General features: G+C 42.6%; 2 protein-coding genes across 12 annotated transcripts in view; both read right to left on the reverse strand.

Annotated features, from left to right (window-relative positions):
- Nucleotides 1-1,631: 1,631 nt before the first annotated feature.
- On the reverse strand, nt 1,632-9,532 carry pdlim1 (PDZ and LIM domain 1 (elfin)). The gene is made up of 7 exons (XM_034607780.1): nt 9,239-9,532; nt 7,070-7,221; nt 6,466-6,550; nt 5,093-5,286; nt 4,092-4,240; nt 3,825-3,942; nt 1,632-2,695 (listed from the first exon to the last, which is right to left on the reverse strand). The coding sequence occupies exons 1-7, from the start codon at nt 9,329-9,331 to the stop codon at nt 2,509-2,511; spliced, it is 978 nt and encodes a 325-aa protein (XP_034463671.1). The 5' UTR covers nt 9,332-9,532; the 3' UTR covers nt 1,632-2,508.
- Nucleotides 9,533-11,057: 1,525 nt separating this feature from the next.
- LOC117775031 (sorbin and SH3 domain-containing protein 1) overlaps nt 11,058-17,765 on the reverse strand; it is a 40,753-nt gene continuing 34,045 nt past the window's right edge. For 8 of the 11 annotated variants that reach the window (XM_034607772.1, XM_034607774.1, XM_034607773.1 and 5 more), the window contains 5 exons: nt 17,161-17,685; nt 16,394-16,489; nt 14,814-15,001; nt 14,613-14,719; nt 11,058-14,271 (listed from right to left, as the gene is read on the reverse strand). In XM_034607772.1, coding sequence (XP_034463663.1) covers nt 14,204-14,271; nt 14,613-14,719; nt 14,814-15,001; nt 16,394-16,489; nt 17,161-17,685 — 984 coding nt within the window. In that variant the 3' untranslated portion in view covers nt 11,058-14,203. The remainder of the gene's footprint in view (nt 14,272-14,612; nt 14,720-14,813; nt 15,002-16,393; nt 16,490-17,160; nt 17,686-17,765) is intronic. The other 3 variants (XM_034607779.1, XM_034607776.1, XM_034607778.1) reach the window with 2 other exon arrangements.

The raw sequence follows: 17,765 nt of genomic DNA on the forward strand, positions 1-17,765 counted from the left end.
CAGCATCATCTACAATCTGTCTGGTTTGGATGGATCATTTCTATATGTAAAAATAACTTTATTTGTTTCTCTACAGGATTGACGTGTTTTTAGTATTGGCTCGTGAACTTTTCACAAGGTAAGTGGGATTAGTCATGATAATAACTGAATAATATCCTCATCCTGCCTGGTTTTAAAATATTGGTTCCAGTATCTTACAACACAGTAAGATTTCTCCAAATTTGTGTTTGATATTAAATTCCTACAGGAAAAATAAATAAAAAATATAAATATAAGATATAATCATATTAATCATCTTTGGAGCTAAATGCATTTAAATGAAAATGAAGGAACACACAAAGACATACAGTAGTGTGAGGAGAGAGGGAGAGAGAGGAGGAGAGGAGGAGCAGAGGAGGAGGAGAGGGTGCAGGACGCGCACCCTGGAAGCTGATTGGCCACTTGACAGGCGCTGTTGATTCAGGACTCCGCCGGCAGAGAGATAAGATAAAGGCCATATAAAGTGACAGGGATGCGCATCCATCCCTCACCGTCAGCTGCCTCCAGCGACAGGAGAGGATTAACAAGGACGACTGGCTGCCCCTGTATCCAGGCTTCACCTGTCTGAGCACACAAGTAAGTGCAAACACTGTAGATCCAGCTCAAGTTGGATGTTTGTAGTCTATTTGAACTTTTCCAGTTGGATTTTCTAGATACAAGTGAAGTTACAGGTTTAATCTGCCCTCCCTCCGTCTTTCATCACTTACAGAGATGAAAACTTGCCCTGGAAACAAGTGAAATCATCTCAGCACACGTGGCTGATTTGTTAATACGTTAGAAGCTTGAGGGGAAAATGTGGCAATGTTGTTTTCCATAGTGTGAAGCTTAAAATTGAAAAAGACACAGACCTTTAACATTAACATTTTTGTTGTTTTTTGGAGAATTTTGTCAAAATAATAGTTCGAGCTTTTCTATTTGTGCACTGCAGTTTTATTGTAGCCTGATTTGATATTAAATTGAATAATAATGCTGCTCATCGTGACCAAGGCAGATATTCTCTCACTGGGACCTTCAAATAAAAATAACATGACTAATCTTTATTTTTATTGTGCAGGATGTCTCCTACAGTCCGCTGCGCCCCCGGTGATTTACGCACATCCAGAGACTCGGCCGCGCGCAGCAGGTTTTCTCCGACGCTCCGCAGCCCCGCAGATGAAGCTGGTGACGCTGCAGAAACCTCTTTTCTCCACAAACTACCGTCAGTCTTCGGAGGAGCAGCGACCTCCAAACCCCCGCAGCACAGAACCAGACAGCGGGGCAGGCGCAGGGTGAAGGCCAACGACAGGGAGCGTAGCCGCATGCACAACCTGAACTCGGCCCTGGACGCGCTGAGGAGCATCTTACCGGCGCTGCCCGAAGACGCCAAGCTGACCAAGATCGAGACTCTGCGGTTTGCGCACAACTACATCTGGGCCCTGACCGAGACCCTGCGCATGGCGGACCAGCACGGGCACACGGCGGGCTACCTGCCGGTGGTGTCGGAGCTCCGGAGCCCGTCCAGCGTCCTGTCCGCAGACTCCGGCTACACGGGCTTGGATGAGTTTGACACAAGAGGCTCTTACACATCAGTCAATGAGAGGAACTGTAGAATCTTTGCAAGAGGAGAAAACTTTTATTTCACTTCTGTATGTGGTGAAAGTTATCTGAGAAACACTTTGCACTTGCATTGATACTTTATAATGTCCATTTTCCTGTAGGGAACAGTAACTGGATAAAACACATGAGTGACATACATCCCCATCTACAGGTGTAGGCTATTCTTTGAAGGCAGTTTAAATCAACTTCACAATCAGTTACTTAACAAAGTCTGTTCAGTTATTGTTAAAACGTATTTTCCACACTGAGCTCTTAACTGTCCCCTGAGCCAGCTCCTGTGTTGGGAAGTGTTTTAATGACCGTGTTGCTCTCTTCATTCTTAAAACTTATTATCACCAAACGACCATGAAGCACAATCAGTGATGGAGGAAGACAAGAGAAGTGGTTTAAGCTAAAAATATTTATTTGGCAATGATAATCTTAATGTATGTTTGAGATATTTTTCTGCATAAAAATGGGTTTATTTATTTAATAAAAGTGTAGAAAAAGTCTCTGGGTGAAAAATAATTAGATTTTTCATTGTTTGTATGGTTTAAAAGGACACGAAGAACGTGTACAAAGACAAACATGTCCACAAGACAGTGACTGTCATTACAAATGGATTTTTTTCAGGGAGGAAAAAAAAAAAAAAGAGATAATTTCATAGTATTCATTAATGTTTCTTTTGTAGAAGCCAAAGTTAATGTGCAAATCAACATTTTCAAACATGTACTTTCTGACTGTCCTGCCCACCAGTGACTGTTCTGAAGCAGAATGTGAGAGAAGACACTTTTACATCTCAGAGGAGTAGCATGAGCTAAATACTGGAATGTCTTGGATTATTTTGTGTGTCGTACAGTGGTGTACAGTCTGAGGCCGAGCTCAGCGAGCGCTCTACTTGGGGAAGACTGTGACCACGTCGTAGCCCTCGGGTGGAGTCACCCGCTCCCGTGCGTGCGTCTCACAATAAATCTGCTCCTCCACAAAGAAATGTCCCTTCTGTTTTAGGTTGATGTTGCAGTCTGTGCAGGTGTAGCACTCGGGGTGACGGAACTTGTCCCTCAGCTTCACCACCAACCCCCTGAAACGTAGATATAAACATCATGTTAAGCTTGGTAAACCTATGTTCCTCATAGGAGCACTGTTAAAAGGTTAGGAGCTATACTCCATGGCTAAATCTACTTGACACCTCAGCATTACACCGGTGAGGGATTGTTGAACATGTCGTTCTAAAAGCTTGGACATAAACCTGTTGCAACAACAGTGTCCACTCCTCTGAGAAGATTTCTGTACCTGACTGCAGAGATTTGTTCTTGTTCAACCCCAACTTCTTTACAAGAAAAGATGTGTCAGCTCAATATCTTCTTATCTCCTCTAAGCTTCTTAAAAATGTTCTAAAGAAGTTTTCTAATAAAACTCTACGTCAGATTCATGACGCGTTCTTAGACTGCAGAATTGGTCGCATCTGTGTTCTTATATTGATGAATAGCATGTCTTGGTAAGTTGAAAGCACATGACAGTTTTTCCCAATTAGCATAGGTAATCACCCCGCCAATGCCCAGGGCTGTGTGCACACCATAAAGTCTATGGTGAAAGAACATTTAAGTAGTCAGGAATGATTCAAAGAAAATCTAAAGACAGTGCCACACTGGACTCAACCCGTTAAAAAACGTGTTATATTTTGTAGTGTCAGCAGTGGACATAAAATACCACAAAAGTCTGTTGTAAAAAACATCTATGTCAAATAAAAGTGTATTGAATCTAACGAGGAAGAGTCCACTCAAATAAAAAAATGGAGTTGTTGAAAATATTTCTGGTGAAAATTAACTAATTCAAGTTCATGTCCAGACAAATAAAAAAATAAAACTCCAGAAAAACAACTGTGGATTGAGGTTCATCTAGTGGTTGTTACAATATTCAGCCACAGGGAGGAGACAAACTCCACAAACAACACCACTCTAGGGCCCTTTGTGTTGCATCACACACTTTTAGTGACAATGTTATCCAAATGTCAAAAACACAAAGCAAGATAAACAACATAATCAAAAATAACTCAATCTCATGAAGGAGGAGGTGAACACAGATCTGAGCCAATGAAATGGAAGATCTGGATCCTGATGGAGCCATAAATGACTCATCTTGTTCCTTCGTGTACTGCAAATAAAACACACCACCAGTAAAACAGTACTGAGGAATCATAAAATACTTACACAATCCCGGATCCACATTTGTCACAGGTTGGCAACTTCTCTGTATTCCCAAAGGACGAGCCGATCTTCGTCCTTGGTGCTTTCACACTCCTGAACCCGGATGGTTTATCAGGGTCACCTACAAACATCACAGAGGTTGAAAATTGGTTCTGTGTTTACGATAATGTTTTTCTTTTCACTCGTACTTTGTCATTTTAAGCAAGAAATCTATTATCTGATTTAAAGTGACAGTTTATGGAAGCTGTGAATATTAAGCAGGATCGGTACCTGTCTCGAGAATCTCCTGAAGCACCATGAACGAAGCTGACTGCCGAGGAGGTTCATCAGACTCTTGGTTCTCCTGCAGCATCTTGTAGACCTCTGAATCGGCTGCCACAGGCGGCCTAATGCTGGCCTTTGACGGTTCTGAAGGAGCTCTGCAAAACAAGTGTGCTCATATCAGTATGTCCCAGGACGCACGTCAAAAATTTCTGAAGAGGCAAAGACTTAACATCTCCTCTTGCCATGATGATGAAAACATCTGAGCAAAGCTGTGACAAAATACTGTTTAGAACATCGTCTCACAGGCTGCATTCATTTAATTTGACTACAGTTGAGTGACCTCTTCATCCTCGGCCATCATATCCACTTTACTGATGATTTGTAAAGCCATGTTATAAATCACCTAGCCTTTTGAAAGCTAGCTAAAATCTTATAAACTAAATTTTTGCAGAGTAATCTAAAAAGATAAATCCACTAAAATGAACTTATTCCAGCAGTTAGGAGCCAACCTTTTTCAAAAAAAATGAAGTTTGTTGATGTGCCTTCACAGGAAACCCCACTCTCAATATCTTGGCCAATAAGGTTATGTTTCGTTTAGTTTGTCTGTCTGTCTGAAAGTTAGCAGGTATACGCAAAAAATACTGGATATGAGTCAGGGAAGAATGTCCCCCTACTGGAACAATAAAGTAGTAAACTGAGATAAATAACTAGGCACCAATACATTTGATTCAAAATTGCATATCTATATACAGTATAAAAATATAAATCATGGAAATACAAACTGGAGATGTATCAGGAATAATTCGGACATTAAGTTGTACGACTGTGAATTGAAACATACCAGGAGATTCCCTGAGACAATGCAAAGACATACAGTCTAGACTTAGTCAAGATGACCCTCGACCCAATCAAAGACCTTTACAACAAATATTTGCTTTGGGGTCTTAATCTCCACCATGTCTTCACTTGGACTGGACTTGTGTGACGTCATTTCAGGTTTTTCTTACTTGTCGTCGGGCTCGTTGGGCTCAGTGGCTGTAGCCATGTTCTTCACTTCATCCACTGCAGAGTTGAAGTTCTCGATGTTCTCTGAAGAGTAAAGACCAGAGGGGCTGTTGTACTGGTTGGTCACAACTTTTGGGCCAAAACCAGCGAACGGCAGCGCACTCCTGTTGTGGGTGGAGCCTATGTGCTTCATCTCCTGTCAAAATGAAAATAAAAAATGTTCTGTTGATCATTTTTGTGAGTAGCAAAGTAAACAAGTGTTGAGTATCAGTGTGGTATTTGATATTCATTCAAATATCTGAAACATGCAACACACACTGGGTGCAAACTTGAAGTGAGGGTTGTTTTAACCCCTTCAGGTGAACTCGGGATCTTACACATGTACCAACGTGCAGCCTATGAATATTGCTTAACATTTGTGAACACACAACCATCAGTTCTTTCAGCAAAACACTCAACAATGTTTAAACTTTGGAAATAGTCAACTGAAGATGTCAAACCGGTTTTATTTTCTTCTCAAACTGCTGCTTCTAACTTAACACAAAGTCCTGCATCATTAATCTGGATAATATACGACGACAGGCTTTAATTGTAGCTAACCAGTTAATGGTCTTTTAAAGACAAACACGTCATGACACTGGTATGCCACCAAAGTGGGCACATAAATACCAACAAATCTAGCTCATGCTTCACAGTGGAAACACGGAAAAAACTCCAAATATAGCTCATGCTTCAAGTGTCTGACATCTAAATTACAGAATGCCCCAGAGTCTCTTCAAGCAAGTGAACGCAGAAACAATAGTGGTTTAAAAATGTTAAAAAAAAGTGGCATCAAAGTGACAGACTCCATACAAGCACTTGAAACATGTGTTATTGCGTGTGTGCGAGAAAATATGCAACATCTGTGACTTGTGACACACACACACACACACACACACACACACACACACACACACACACACACACACACACACACACACACACACACACACACACACACACACACACACACACACACACACACACACACACACACACACACACACACACACAGTTTCCTACATGAATTCATGCTTTGACCTCAACTTTCCACTCAGCGGGCAGGAACTGAGGCTTGCGTCAGACCTTGGCTGATAAACTACCATCTCCTAGGAAACCTCCTGTTGGGAAGTAAACAATGACTTCATCATTGGCATTGTAAAAAAAAAAAAAGAAGCCCCACAAGGCATTGTGGGCGTGGTGGGAAAGGAATGTGCAGGCTTCCAGAAACTATATGACTACCTGTAACTGGGAAGGATCCCAGTTTTAATCTAAATGACAGAGTTGGGGGAGTCATTTTAAAAGCTCTACATCCAGGTTTAATGTTGACACACACCCGCGGCTCTGATGCAAGATTCATCTTGTATGGATGTGCCTTCCCCTCCTCCGATGAAAGTGGCGACCACAGTTTAGTTTCTGACCTGAGGAACACAGGAAGAAGAACAAGGCTTGAAAGATCCTATAATCACATCATAATTCTAAATTAGAGGGTTTGAACGTAACTTGCCTGAATTATTTTTGATTTCACTGTGATTTCCTGTGTACATGAACATGGTGCATTTGTATCTTTGAATGCAACACCTCTTGTAATTTTGCTAAGCAGGTAACACCACCTTACACCCAAAAGACTCCTTCTTAATTTCGACATCTACCTGCCGGTCAAATCCGCTTTTAACTTCTCTGTTGCTTGATCTGCCATCACAAAGATATGATGTAATGCGCTGACCTGACACAGCATTTCAGCAGAGCTTACCGCACACAGGCTTCTCAAACTAACCATTTAAGTTAAACAAAAGACCGACTCGCCCTTTCAAGAGCGTGAATAAACATCACGTCACTCTCTCTGAACACCACGGTTGTGGCTGAGTTGTCTCGTATTACTCAGGTTTTTCAGGCCCGCGGCTATGCTCATCAGACTGGTGCATGTTACTACATCTTACCTGTCTACGGAGAGCACCATTTCCTCTATGCACCCCTTGATCTTGTTCTGAGCCTCCAAGTGAGTCATGTTCTCCGTGTGCTCGCCAGCGATAGCCAAGATGATGTCTCCGATAGACAGGTTGGCTTGCGCTGCTTTACTCCCTGGGGTGACCTACAACACAGGAGTCAATACTAAATCAACAAATTTAGGTGTGCTGGGTGTGACCTTTGTCTTCTTAGATTAAACTTCTGAGACACATTATGTTTTCATCAGCATTTCTATGCTAGCAGGGTTAAGCAAAAACGACCAAAGTAATTTCCATTACATTTTGTTGGGGGTGGAGCATGAACCGAGGAAGCCCATTCAACTGACCCATTCAATTTTTAGAGCAGATCCGGATAAATTAGCAGATCCAGGAATTTTCTTTCCCACTTTCTTTAACATTGCAAGATGGAGCTATATTTTTCACACATTTCCCATAGAATAATTCATGGATCTTGAAGATCAGGCATATTCAGGGAACGGATATCTATGAGTGTATTTGAATTTGGTGCAGCTTGACTGAATTTTAGGCTATTTGTCCTTAGCAGAAGAATGCACTCCACTGAGTGCCATTCTAGTTATACGTGTTTTCATGCTCTTTTGAAATAGAATATAATAGAATACAATACAATAGAACGTTATTGTCCCCTTAAGTGGAAACTTGTTTTCGGGTCACCAATAAACAAGCAACTACATGAGAACAGAAAAACAAACAAACAAACAAACAAGAAACAATGACAAACAGAGTCATAAAAACAAGTGATCGCATAAAACAACAGAAAACAACAGAAAATCAATGACAGGCAATTATACATGTATACACACGGTTGTATTGCACATAAAGAGTTTTTTTCATAGCCTTTCTGTGGACTGGGTGTCACTTGGTGGAGTTAGGAATACTTATGGCACTTGGAATAAAGGACGTTTTGAACACACTCTTAGTTGCCAGAGGGACTGGAAGCTGAAACTGACTGAAGAGAGGATGGGAGCTATCTGCCAGGATACACATGGCTTTCTTATATATAACTTTATTTCATTCATCGACCAAACAAAACTATTTAAATGCAAACACAAAATCTCAAATCTTGCATGAAAAGGAGCTGAAAGAAGAATCATCTTATATAATCTGCCCCTCTTTCACAAGACATTTATTAACAGAGCAAATAATAAACTTTCTTCCTTGTCCTTACAGAAAAGAGTTGGCTCAAAGGCTTTTAGGGTTTGCTTACCATTTAGTTCTGACAAATAAACAACATGTGAGCATAACATAACTCACAAAGTTAACTTTTTAAAGACAAGAGACACAATTTTGATTTTAAGTCATATTCCGCCCATTTCCACACATTCCTTCTCGAAGCTCCTCACCCAACCAGAACCCAGTGCTACTACAACCTGACTCCACTTCGTTTACAGTCAACACAGTGGCCGAGAGGTGTGTTCAGTCAGTGTCTCAAAGAGCGGCCTCTCTGTCCGAGACAAGCAGAGATAAGACCCTGGAAAAGTCCAGGAATTCCTCATGGCTTTGGGTGGAGTGGACCAGCCACTGTAAACACAGCAGCCTCCACTTCGGTGTGAAGTGGCTCAACACAGGAGTGTCACTGTGTGAAACCTGTGAATAAGACTTGAGGTGATGCAGCTGTAAAGTGACAGAACACGGGAAACGGACGAGTTCACGAACACTGAGGGGTGTCAAAATAAAGGACGTGCTTTTAATTTGAAGTTATGACTCAGAGTGTACATTAAAGTTCAGCCCTGATATATTTAGACTATTGTTTAACCTGTAACGTTACGCTAAAAGCTGATAAAACACAATTCTCCAACTAAAACTTACGTTCTTCATTACCTTGTCTCGTGTGATGTAATGTAAAGGAGGTCCACACGGCACGTTACACTGGGCAGGTCATTAACACCAGTAATTAGATGCCGACGGTATAGCAGCTAACGTTAGCTCCATTAGAATGGCACCAGGTTAGCTTCACTGTGGAGTAACGGTAGCTCTTTTAACTTGAGCTAACGTTAACCAGGCTAGCTGCTGTTCTCAGTGAAACCGGCAGAGGAGAAAGTTTGCCCGGGACAAGGAGCCTCAGTTGTGGTCACACTTCAACAAAGCAGCGGCAGCAGCTAACGAGCTGCGGCACCAACTTACCCGGGAAATAGCCAGCGGCTGCTCGAAGTCCTTTCCCCCGACCAGCCTGAACCCCCAGGGCCCGGGACCCTGCATCACCACCCGGACAGGCATCACTCTCCCTCTGGCTTGTATCTGTAGTTAAAGCGGTGCTGACTGCGGTTAGCCGGGGCTTCTAAGTGCTGTCTGACTCCAGTGGTCCTTTCCGAGCTGTGAACGACATGTGCAGCGGTGTGTGAGGAGGGAGGACCCACAGGTTCGAGTCCGACACACTTTAAAACTTCCTCACTGATAACATACAGAGAGCACAGATCGTGTTCTGGGAGGATGCATCACTCCGCAGTGTTTATGTTCACGAGGAAGTGAGAGCACAGGTGAGAACACGAGTCACGTGACCACATGGTTGATCTAAGAAGAGAACTAGCTCCATGTTTATCGTTAACAAATCCAATGAAAAGACAAAGAGCAACACTGAACAGATCTTATTCTCTAATGTACCTTATTCATCTGCACCACACAACTCAAAAATATTTTTTATATAGTTCATGTCTTGTTGTTTTTACTCTTTTCTCATCTGTACCATTTGTAATCATGTATTTGTTCTCTGTTGCTGTGTGATCTTCACATTGCTTGTCAGTGTTTTCGATTGTTTTCCTTCAACTCTTCATTTTCAATCTGTAAAGCACCTTGTTACTGTTTTTAGAAAGATTTATTATACAACGTTTATTATTATAAACAGTCACACGTTACACAAAAATACCCCCGCCCCCCAAAAATACACAATATATATATATATATATATATATATATATATATATATATATATATATATATATATATATATATTCTTTCTCCTGTATGAGTAATGTATTATACAAAATAACAGTTCTCTACTGTTTAAGGAAATAAATCATTTATATCTTGCCCGTGTGCTGATTATAAAGATTGGGAAGTAGGGTTGAAGGCCGCAGACCGGGTAGGGTCATAGTAAGGTATTAAGAGACAGATTTATTACTTTGTTAGTTTGGAGTCAGACTTGACTTTTAAATTGAGATAAAAATGTCTTAAAAGTCATATTCACAAACATCTTTACCCTATATGTTATCACCCACTAGTTTCATATTAGGACACATGCGTGCCATTACTTATTTAAAAATACAACTCCAATCTAATTATGGTAGAATTGTTGACATTTGGTAGATGATCATATTCATTTGGGCCCTGGTTAGAATCTGGTTAAAATCAAGGTACAGAAAGTCATGTAGCACAAGTTGAATGAGAAAGAAATGTGCATAGTTTGTTTTTGTGGAAATCACAAATTGATTTACTTTGACAGATTATGTCATGTAAAATAGATGTAACACCCCTTGTAAAAAGTAATTTTTACTTTGTATGAGGTTAAAAGTTGAATACAGTTTTACTTTTACTAGTTAAAATACTACTGGGACTGGGGGGGTTGGTGCAACTGACTTGTATCAATCTTCCCATGTTGATGAGAATCGTCTGAAAGCAGAGCAGAGTGATCCCTCTTCGTTTTCTGCTGCTCTCAGATGAGCTCCAGTGTTTGTTTTAGGGATGTCGGCCTGGCTACGTCACCGTGTTACATGCGAGCTTACCATTTATGGTAGAGCTAAATCCCAGGATGTGGAATGTGCCGCTCCCAGACCTTGAATGATGTGTTTCAGAGTATCTGCTCCAGACAGTGAAAACCTTTCTGTCAACATCAGTTCCCTAATGGGATTGTACCTTTATCCATCTGACACGTATGGGAAGCTCAGAGCAGCCAGGATACAGGAAGTGAACCCTGCTATCAGTCAGAAAGGTACATACACACACACCCACTGGTTTAAATGGTTTATTAAATATTGCATAATACCGAAGTCACAGCAGTGTAATAGGATCTTTATTTTAATATTGTCAATGTAACAGCACTGCAAATTGAAGCAAACAAACCAAACCTGTTGCAGGTTGTGCGTCTCATTAAACTATAATCCATCCTTATGATTATTAACCATTACGTTGAAGCATGGTGTCACACCTCTAGGTACTTGCACAGTAACCGACAAGTTCTTAGTAAATGTGCTCCTGTCGCAGAGAGCAGGACTAATGGGAAACACCATGGTTACATTAAATATGTCATGGATACATTTCAGTGATTCTCCCAAGAAAAACAAAAACAAACCTTAAATGAAAATGAGGCACAATTTTGCATCTAAACATATAAGGCATTATGATGCTCACAAATGGCAGCGTAATGTTTGTATGAGTCAAAGCTCCTGTGCTCAGTGATGCTCCACTCTGTGCTTTGCCAGAAACCCTTCAGGTAAATAAACCACCGCAAGTGACCCGAGAGATCGCTCCCGTCGCTCGCAGTCTATTTTCTTTATCTTACATATTTACAGTCCTACTTGTGCCGCGCTGCTCAACAGTCTGTTGTGTTCATTCAAGATGAAAAGTCCGACATTTTGACATTTTTTACAGATGTGAACACAGTCAACGCCACATTCATATAATTATACATTCATACATCCTGTGATGTGTTTTATGTATCACAGAGACAATCTATAGTGAGTTGTGTTGTGACCGGACGAGTGGAAAAAAAAAACGTTTAGCCAGCAGATGCTTTTGTGGTGTAACAAAATACCTGAACATTATATCAGTGCTGTACAAGCAAACCCACAATGCAGTGTGTCACACTATGTGTGTTATCTTGTTGAGACAATATCCCCTCTGCTATTGTTGGCAGAGTTGTCAGTGGTGATCTGCACAGGAAGACACGCCCGGTTTTGTCTCAACTGGGAGGATGAAACATCGACCGCTACTGAATTTAGTTAAATTAATCTACTTAATCAGTTATTAGAACTTCACTTAACACGTACGCGTCAGCCACATACAGCTACAGACCGTGTTCCAGTCAGGTCACTGCAGAACTGTTTGCACATTCAGATGCAAAAAAACACAGATATAGTAAATGGGATCTAGTGAGCGTTTCTATACTTCACATTGTGTTTCAGATTGTGTGCACACAGGCAGTCACACAGAGCTTTACTGAAACTGATCGTCTGGCACCATTTGATTAGAAATGTGTGGACTAAGAAAAGGATCCGATTGCAGCTACTTGTTTCTACTGGCATCCACTAAACTGACTTTAAAATGCTTTTTTTGGAGCAGTTGCTCTACAAGCTGCACCCATCTGCAGCTCAGAGCAGGTCCCGACAAGCACCGAGAACTATTGGGGAGTGCTGTTCTGAGAAGGATTGATGAGCACGTCGCAGCAGCTGATGACAACAAGGAATTCAGTGAAAACACGAGCCGAGAAAAACATTACCCGTGCATGCAGAGGGCGTATTATTCTCACTGTGTGTGTAAGAGGATGTGATGGTGTGGGAGCTCTGTTCTCTGCAGGAGGATGTCTCTGATGCTCTGATAGCAGAATTCAAACCAGTCTCTTCCATCAGGGAGCTACTGAAGCTCAAAGACTCCTCACCCTGTCTGTTTTCTTTGAGCTGAATGCAAATACAGAGGCGTCAGCTGATAATGTTTCATGCTCCGACTGTATTTGTCAATCTCTTATTGATTTTACAGTGCATGCTGTCCTAATGCTGACCTTATTATTTGAATCATTCCATTAACTGTAATACCCAACCTGTAGTCACGGCATATGAAAATATCTAGCCACATTAGGAAGGCCTCTTAAACTTCTCTGTACACATTTACATGGCTAAAACATACAAACTTGTCAGTAAGGGCAAGGTTAGAATCTCAAAAACGCATTCAAAAATCAATACGATTATTTTCTAAGACACCTCGCTGGCTTAATCAGCTGTTTTTGTTGTCTATTATCTTGTTAAAGGTGGGCTCTGCCTAAACATCCAAACAGGAAGTTAAGTGCTACCACGCCTGTGCTGTGGTCGAGCTGGAGCCAGGTGTCACCCAGCAGCTACCTTACAGGCGTCAGGCATCAGCAAACGCACTTTACTTCTACATCAAGAGGTTTTCTTTAAAATAAAAAGACAAATAAATAGTTTATAGGATGTGCAGAGACGCAGCTTCTCTTCACTGCTACGTGACATGCAGCACAACACCGGGATTCTGTGTTTGTGTTTGATGTGGGAACAGAGAAAAAGAGAAGCACGCTCGTTTGTCGTCATGCACATGACTGACTGTCAGAAAATGAAGACAATACTGAACCGGTATCTAACATTTTTCAGGTTTAACTGAGTTATGAATGCTGCATTGTTCTTGAAGGAGAACCAATACTGACTTTATGGTGATTCAGAACACGTAAAAGAAACCAGAACAGATAGGTCAGACCAGTTTCTAAAAGGATTTGAGTATTTAAACTCAAGAGGATACGACACTTTCTTTCTGACAGGAATGAGTCCAAGAGTGAAGCACCACATTCAAACTCCACACACATGTACGATGAGTTGATCCAAACACTGACGGTTTTCTTCTGGAAGTTAAATCAATTTGTCTTAACTAATCACACCTGTCCTGAAAGGTAGCTCATGAAAAACAGCTCTGACCCCACAACAACACACAAAAATACATTTTGACTCCTCCAAAGTCCAGTTCAGGTAATACGATCCTCTCCTTGATCCATAAACTCTGCTCTGCTGCCTGCCTCCACACTGAGGTGCTACGTAAACGTGTACTGTTGAGTTACAAGGACAAAATGGAAGCAATTATCTGTACAATAAAAGCTAGTTTGCAGAGTTTTTTTTTTTCCACATGTGGCGATGGACGTATTCTGTTGGGAGGTGTGTAAAATGGAGGGCAGGGTGTACAACAAGGTCTGGGCAGTGAGCCGTCTCCGTCTTCGCCTCGTGCAGTTTTGACATACCTCAGGCCGAACCGATCACTTCCCCGCAGACAAACCGGATTTGGCTGGCTAAATGACTATTCTATCCAACAGCCATGCGTGATAGTAATGACTTCCCAAGCTCGACAGGCAACCGTGTGTTACAGCCTGATTAGATATCTTTACACTTTCGCCTCCTTCACGTAATTCCCAGGGAAAGTCCCAAACTGTTTTGTCCTCTTTGAGGTACCTGTGGAGAAAGAGGAGGAGAAACACTGATCAGGAAAAAATGTATTTAAAGGACTCTCTCTAAATAGCTACGGTTTGAGCTGCAGTATATTTGAAATGTATTGCAAGCCCTGAGCATGTCCCTTGCAGTCAATCACCCACTGTCATTCTTTAGAAACTCTATATGGAACTATGTGACTCAGTGAAGATGACTCTACTTCTCCAGGAGACCTGAGCATGCACATTGCATGCATGCATGTAGTCCTTTAGCTGTCATGCTGTAGAAACCTAATGTGGATTAATGTGACACAGTGAGTGTGACTGCATGTTTGAGGAATCTTCCCGAGGGCCTGCGGCACATACCAACAAACCAGCCGTCGTCGCACTTTTCCATGACGCTGACGAGATCCCCTTCTCGCAGCTCCAGCTCGTCTTCGTTCTGCGGCAGGTAAGTGTACAAAGCCTGGAAACTGGAGCGGGACACAAAGAGAAAATGGTCAACTTGCAAGGCTGAGAAGACACAATAAACTTTGGCAGTAAAACTGAAGAACAGATCTTACTCACACTCCACAATTAAGACGACCGGGCTCCGGACTGCTGCTGTGGGACTGGGGTTGCTGGGAAATGATGAGAAATTGTTTACTGGGATGGGGGTACAGTCTATTGACAGAGTCATGACGGTGGTGGGCTAGGGTGCTGCAGTACCTCACCGAGGTCTCAGCTATATTTAAGATCTCATTACACACTGCCTCCTAGTAGTAGTGGTAGTAGGAGTGGGTGAAGTCGTCAGTGAAAGACAGACAGCGGGCCCCACCGAGAGTCCCGGAGGAGGCCGAGGTGAAGTTGAGGAGGGAGATGAGGAGTTAGAGAGGGAGCGGGGGCGAAGGGCGAGACAGGAAGTGAGGTCCAGTAAGTAGTAAGGGGGAAAAGGAAGTGATCCGTTAAAAGCCGGGAGAGAAAGCGGAGGAGATGTTGGTGGAGCCCGGTAGGAGAGCCATGAAAAGGCGAGACACCAGAGTGAGAGCATGTAGACAGGAAACATGAAATATTAGTTCACTTCTTACAAGATATTTTTCAGAATGAACATGCAGTATTAAAGGAAAGCTTAAAGGAATACTTTGACATTGTGGGTCAAAAACTCTTCTATTTCCTGTTGAGCGTTTCACAAGAAAAGGAATTCCTCTCTTATCACACAGGAGATTACGTTTTCACCACAGTCCGTTTGTTTGTTTCTTTTGTCAGCAGGCTTATGCAAAAACTACTGGAAAACAGTTTTCCAGGAAACAGAGGAAGGATACGACTCAATCCATTTAGGCCCAGATCTGGACAAAGTGGTGGATTCAGGGATTCTTTTTTTTACTTTCTTTAACACTGCAAGTGTGAAAATGGTGAGAGAGAATGAGGGAGCATAGGGCTGGGTCGGAACCGAATCCACGGCAACTGGAAGGGGACTTAAGCCTCTGAATCCAGGGCGCCGTGAACAATTCATGGATCTTGATGAAAAAATCATATCTAGGGAACTGATATCTGTAAATGCGTTTATATCGGGTTTGCGCTTGACTGAGGGCCATTGTAGTTTAACATGAAGGTGAAACCAGCAGCTTAGCATGAATACCAGGGAAAACAATGTTATAGCCACGATGACCAGTTTAAACAACTTCGTGACTTAACCTAACTCCTATTTGCATGTCTTTGGACTGTGGAAGGAAGCCGCAGAACCTGGAGAAAACATGCAAACTCAACACAGAGAGACCGGGATTCTAGTTGGGGATCTTCTTGCTGTGAGGCAACAGTGCTCATCACCACCCCTAGCCTGACAACAAAATATTAAACCTTGTATATATATATATATATATATATATAAACTGTTAATCTATGATGTCACAAATATGCAAATTAGCACCTGACATAATTATATTTCCCCAAAATGTCAAAGTATTCCTTTAATGAAAGGATTGTCCTAATATTTCACATGAGGCACAAATGTAGAAGACATAATGAGAGTTAAAGATGATGTGAGTCACATAGACCTATGAAGGAGAGGATGTTATAAAGTTAAACATAAAATGACGCCACTAAACAACCTTCACATTGTTTCAGTGAATCTTCAGTGGAGATCCAAAGGAAACTCTGTACCGTCTTACCGCAAATGAGTTCACGTTGTTGTTGTCCTGGACGTCAAACAGCATCACAGGGCTTCTGGAGCTCCGCCCATGATGGTCGGCCTCGTTCTTCATGAACTGCAACACAACAATGTCCCATCAGAGCGGATATTTCAAAATAAAAGCCCCAGGCGATCGCACCTCGTATCCACCTGCTGTGAATGATTGTCATACTTCAGAGACAGTCAGGTTTCACTTCCTTATAGGAGGAAATGTCAACCTTGCAGCAAGTTTTGAAACAGAGGCCAACACGTGAAAGCTATATATATTCACTAGTAAATACTGCATGTCACTGTCACAAATACACCTCCAACCTCCAGTGGCATCCAGGTTATGACACCTCTGAATAGAACAACAACATGCAACCATATGCCGAACTTTGTGCGGACAAGGTAACTCGGGCTCTAAAATCAATCCTCATATTGTTCTCAACAGTTAGGAAATCTGAAACTGAACTACATTACCACTGACACACTGTGAGCAGTTCGCGTGTTAGTAGATCACAACAACATGCAGACTTGCAGCTGTAGGTTTAATGAGGTCAATGTGATGAGGTTTAACTTATTCTGCCTTAACTAAGCCAGCAGATTAACCCATTAAACGGCTAAAATCAACTTCAGGTCAAATCAACAAGTTAGTCACGTCTTCAGTGCTTCATCAAACTTTGTTTTAGGGAATGAAACTGTGGCCAAAAGCCTGTTTTCAAGAGTGAGCCTGAGATGCAACACCGCACACCATGCTGAAGATACCTCTGCAGGGCTATTTTGCCTGCTGCCCGGGGCTGCAAGGCCCCTGTCCCCCTCTGTGCCTTCCCCCTCTGTCAAATCCTTATCCCCCCTCAGCCAGCCCTCCAGCACTGGCCCGCCGCCGCAGGGACTCATGCTTCGTGACAGATTTGGAGAGGGAGGGAAGAGCAGGAAGTCCTCCCCGGTAGGTGGGGTGAACGTGAGGAAGGGCGTAGTGGAGTTGGGTCTGGGCGGGTAGGGTGGGGGCAGGGGTGAGGCAGATGGGGAGGCCGTGGGGGAGACGCAGTATGGACTGCCGGTTATGTGGGGCACGGGACTGACTGAGAAGGGCGGGGGCAGGTACTCGCCACAGCGGTAGGACACGGTGGGCAGCGGCGGCAGGGGAGGGGTAGGGGCGGCGGGAGGGCTCCCTCCTCCCACAGTCAGGGAGATCCACTCGGAGGAGACAGCGTGGACCTCGGGGGACACGGAGCGGCAGGGGGGGCGAGGGAGGGGCAGGGGGGAGGTGGTCAGGCGGTTACGATACAGCTTTTTCATTTTTAGAACAATAGGATGAAGAAGAGGGGATGAGAGAAAGAAAAGGAAATGAGAAATAAAACAAGTTCATG

Source organism: Hippoglossus hippoglossus, chromosome 15 (assembly GCF_009819705.1).
Source record: "Hippoglossus hippoglossus isolate fHipHip1 chromosome 15, fHipHip1.pri, whole genome shotgun sequence".
Classification (NCBI taxonomy): domain Eukaryota; kingdom Metazoa; phylum Chordata; class Actinopteri; order Pleuronectiformes; family Pleuronectidae; genus Hippoglossus; species Hippoglossus hippoglossus.

Bases quoted from the DNA above. Each gene is read 5' to 3' on its own strand.
- pdlim1 (XM_034607780.1), bottom strand. From the start codon at position 9,331: ATGCCTGTCCGGGTGGTGATGCAGGGTCCCGGGCCCTGGGGGTTCAGG. The intron at 4,241-5,092 runs GTAAGAAAAACC...CTTGTTTTGCAG, and splicing joins CCCAACGAGCCCGACGACAA to AGCTCCTTCAGAACCGTCAA. The intron at 2,696-3,824 runs GTAAGTATTTTA...TCTACGTTTCAG, and splicing joins AAATGTGGATCCGGGATTGT to GGGGTTGGTGGTGAAGCTGA.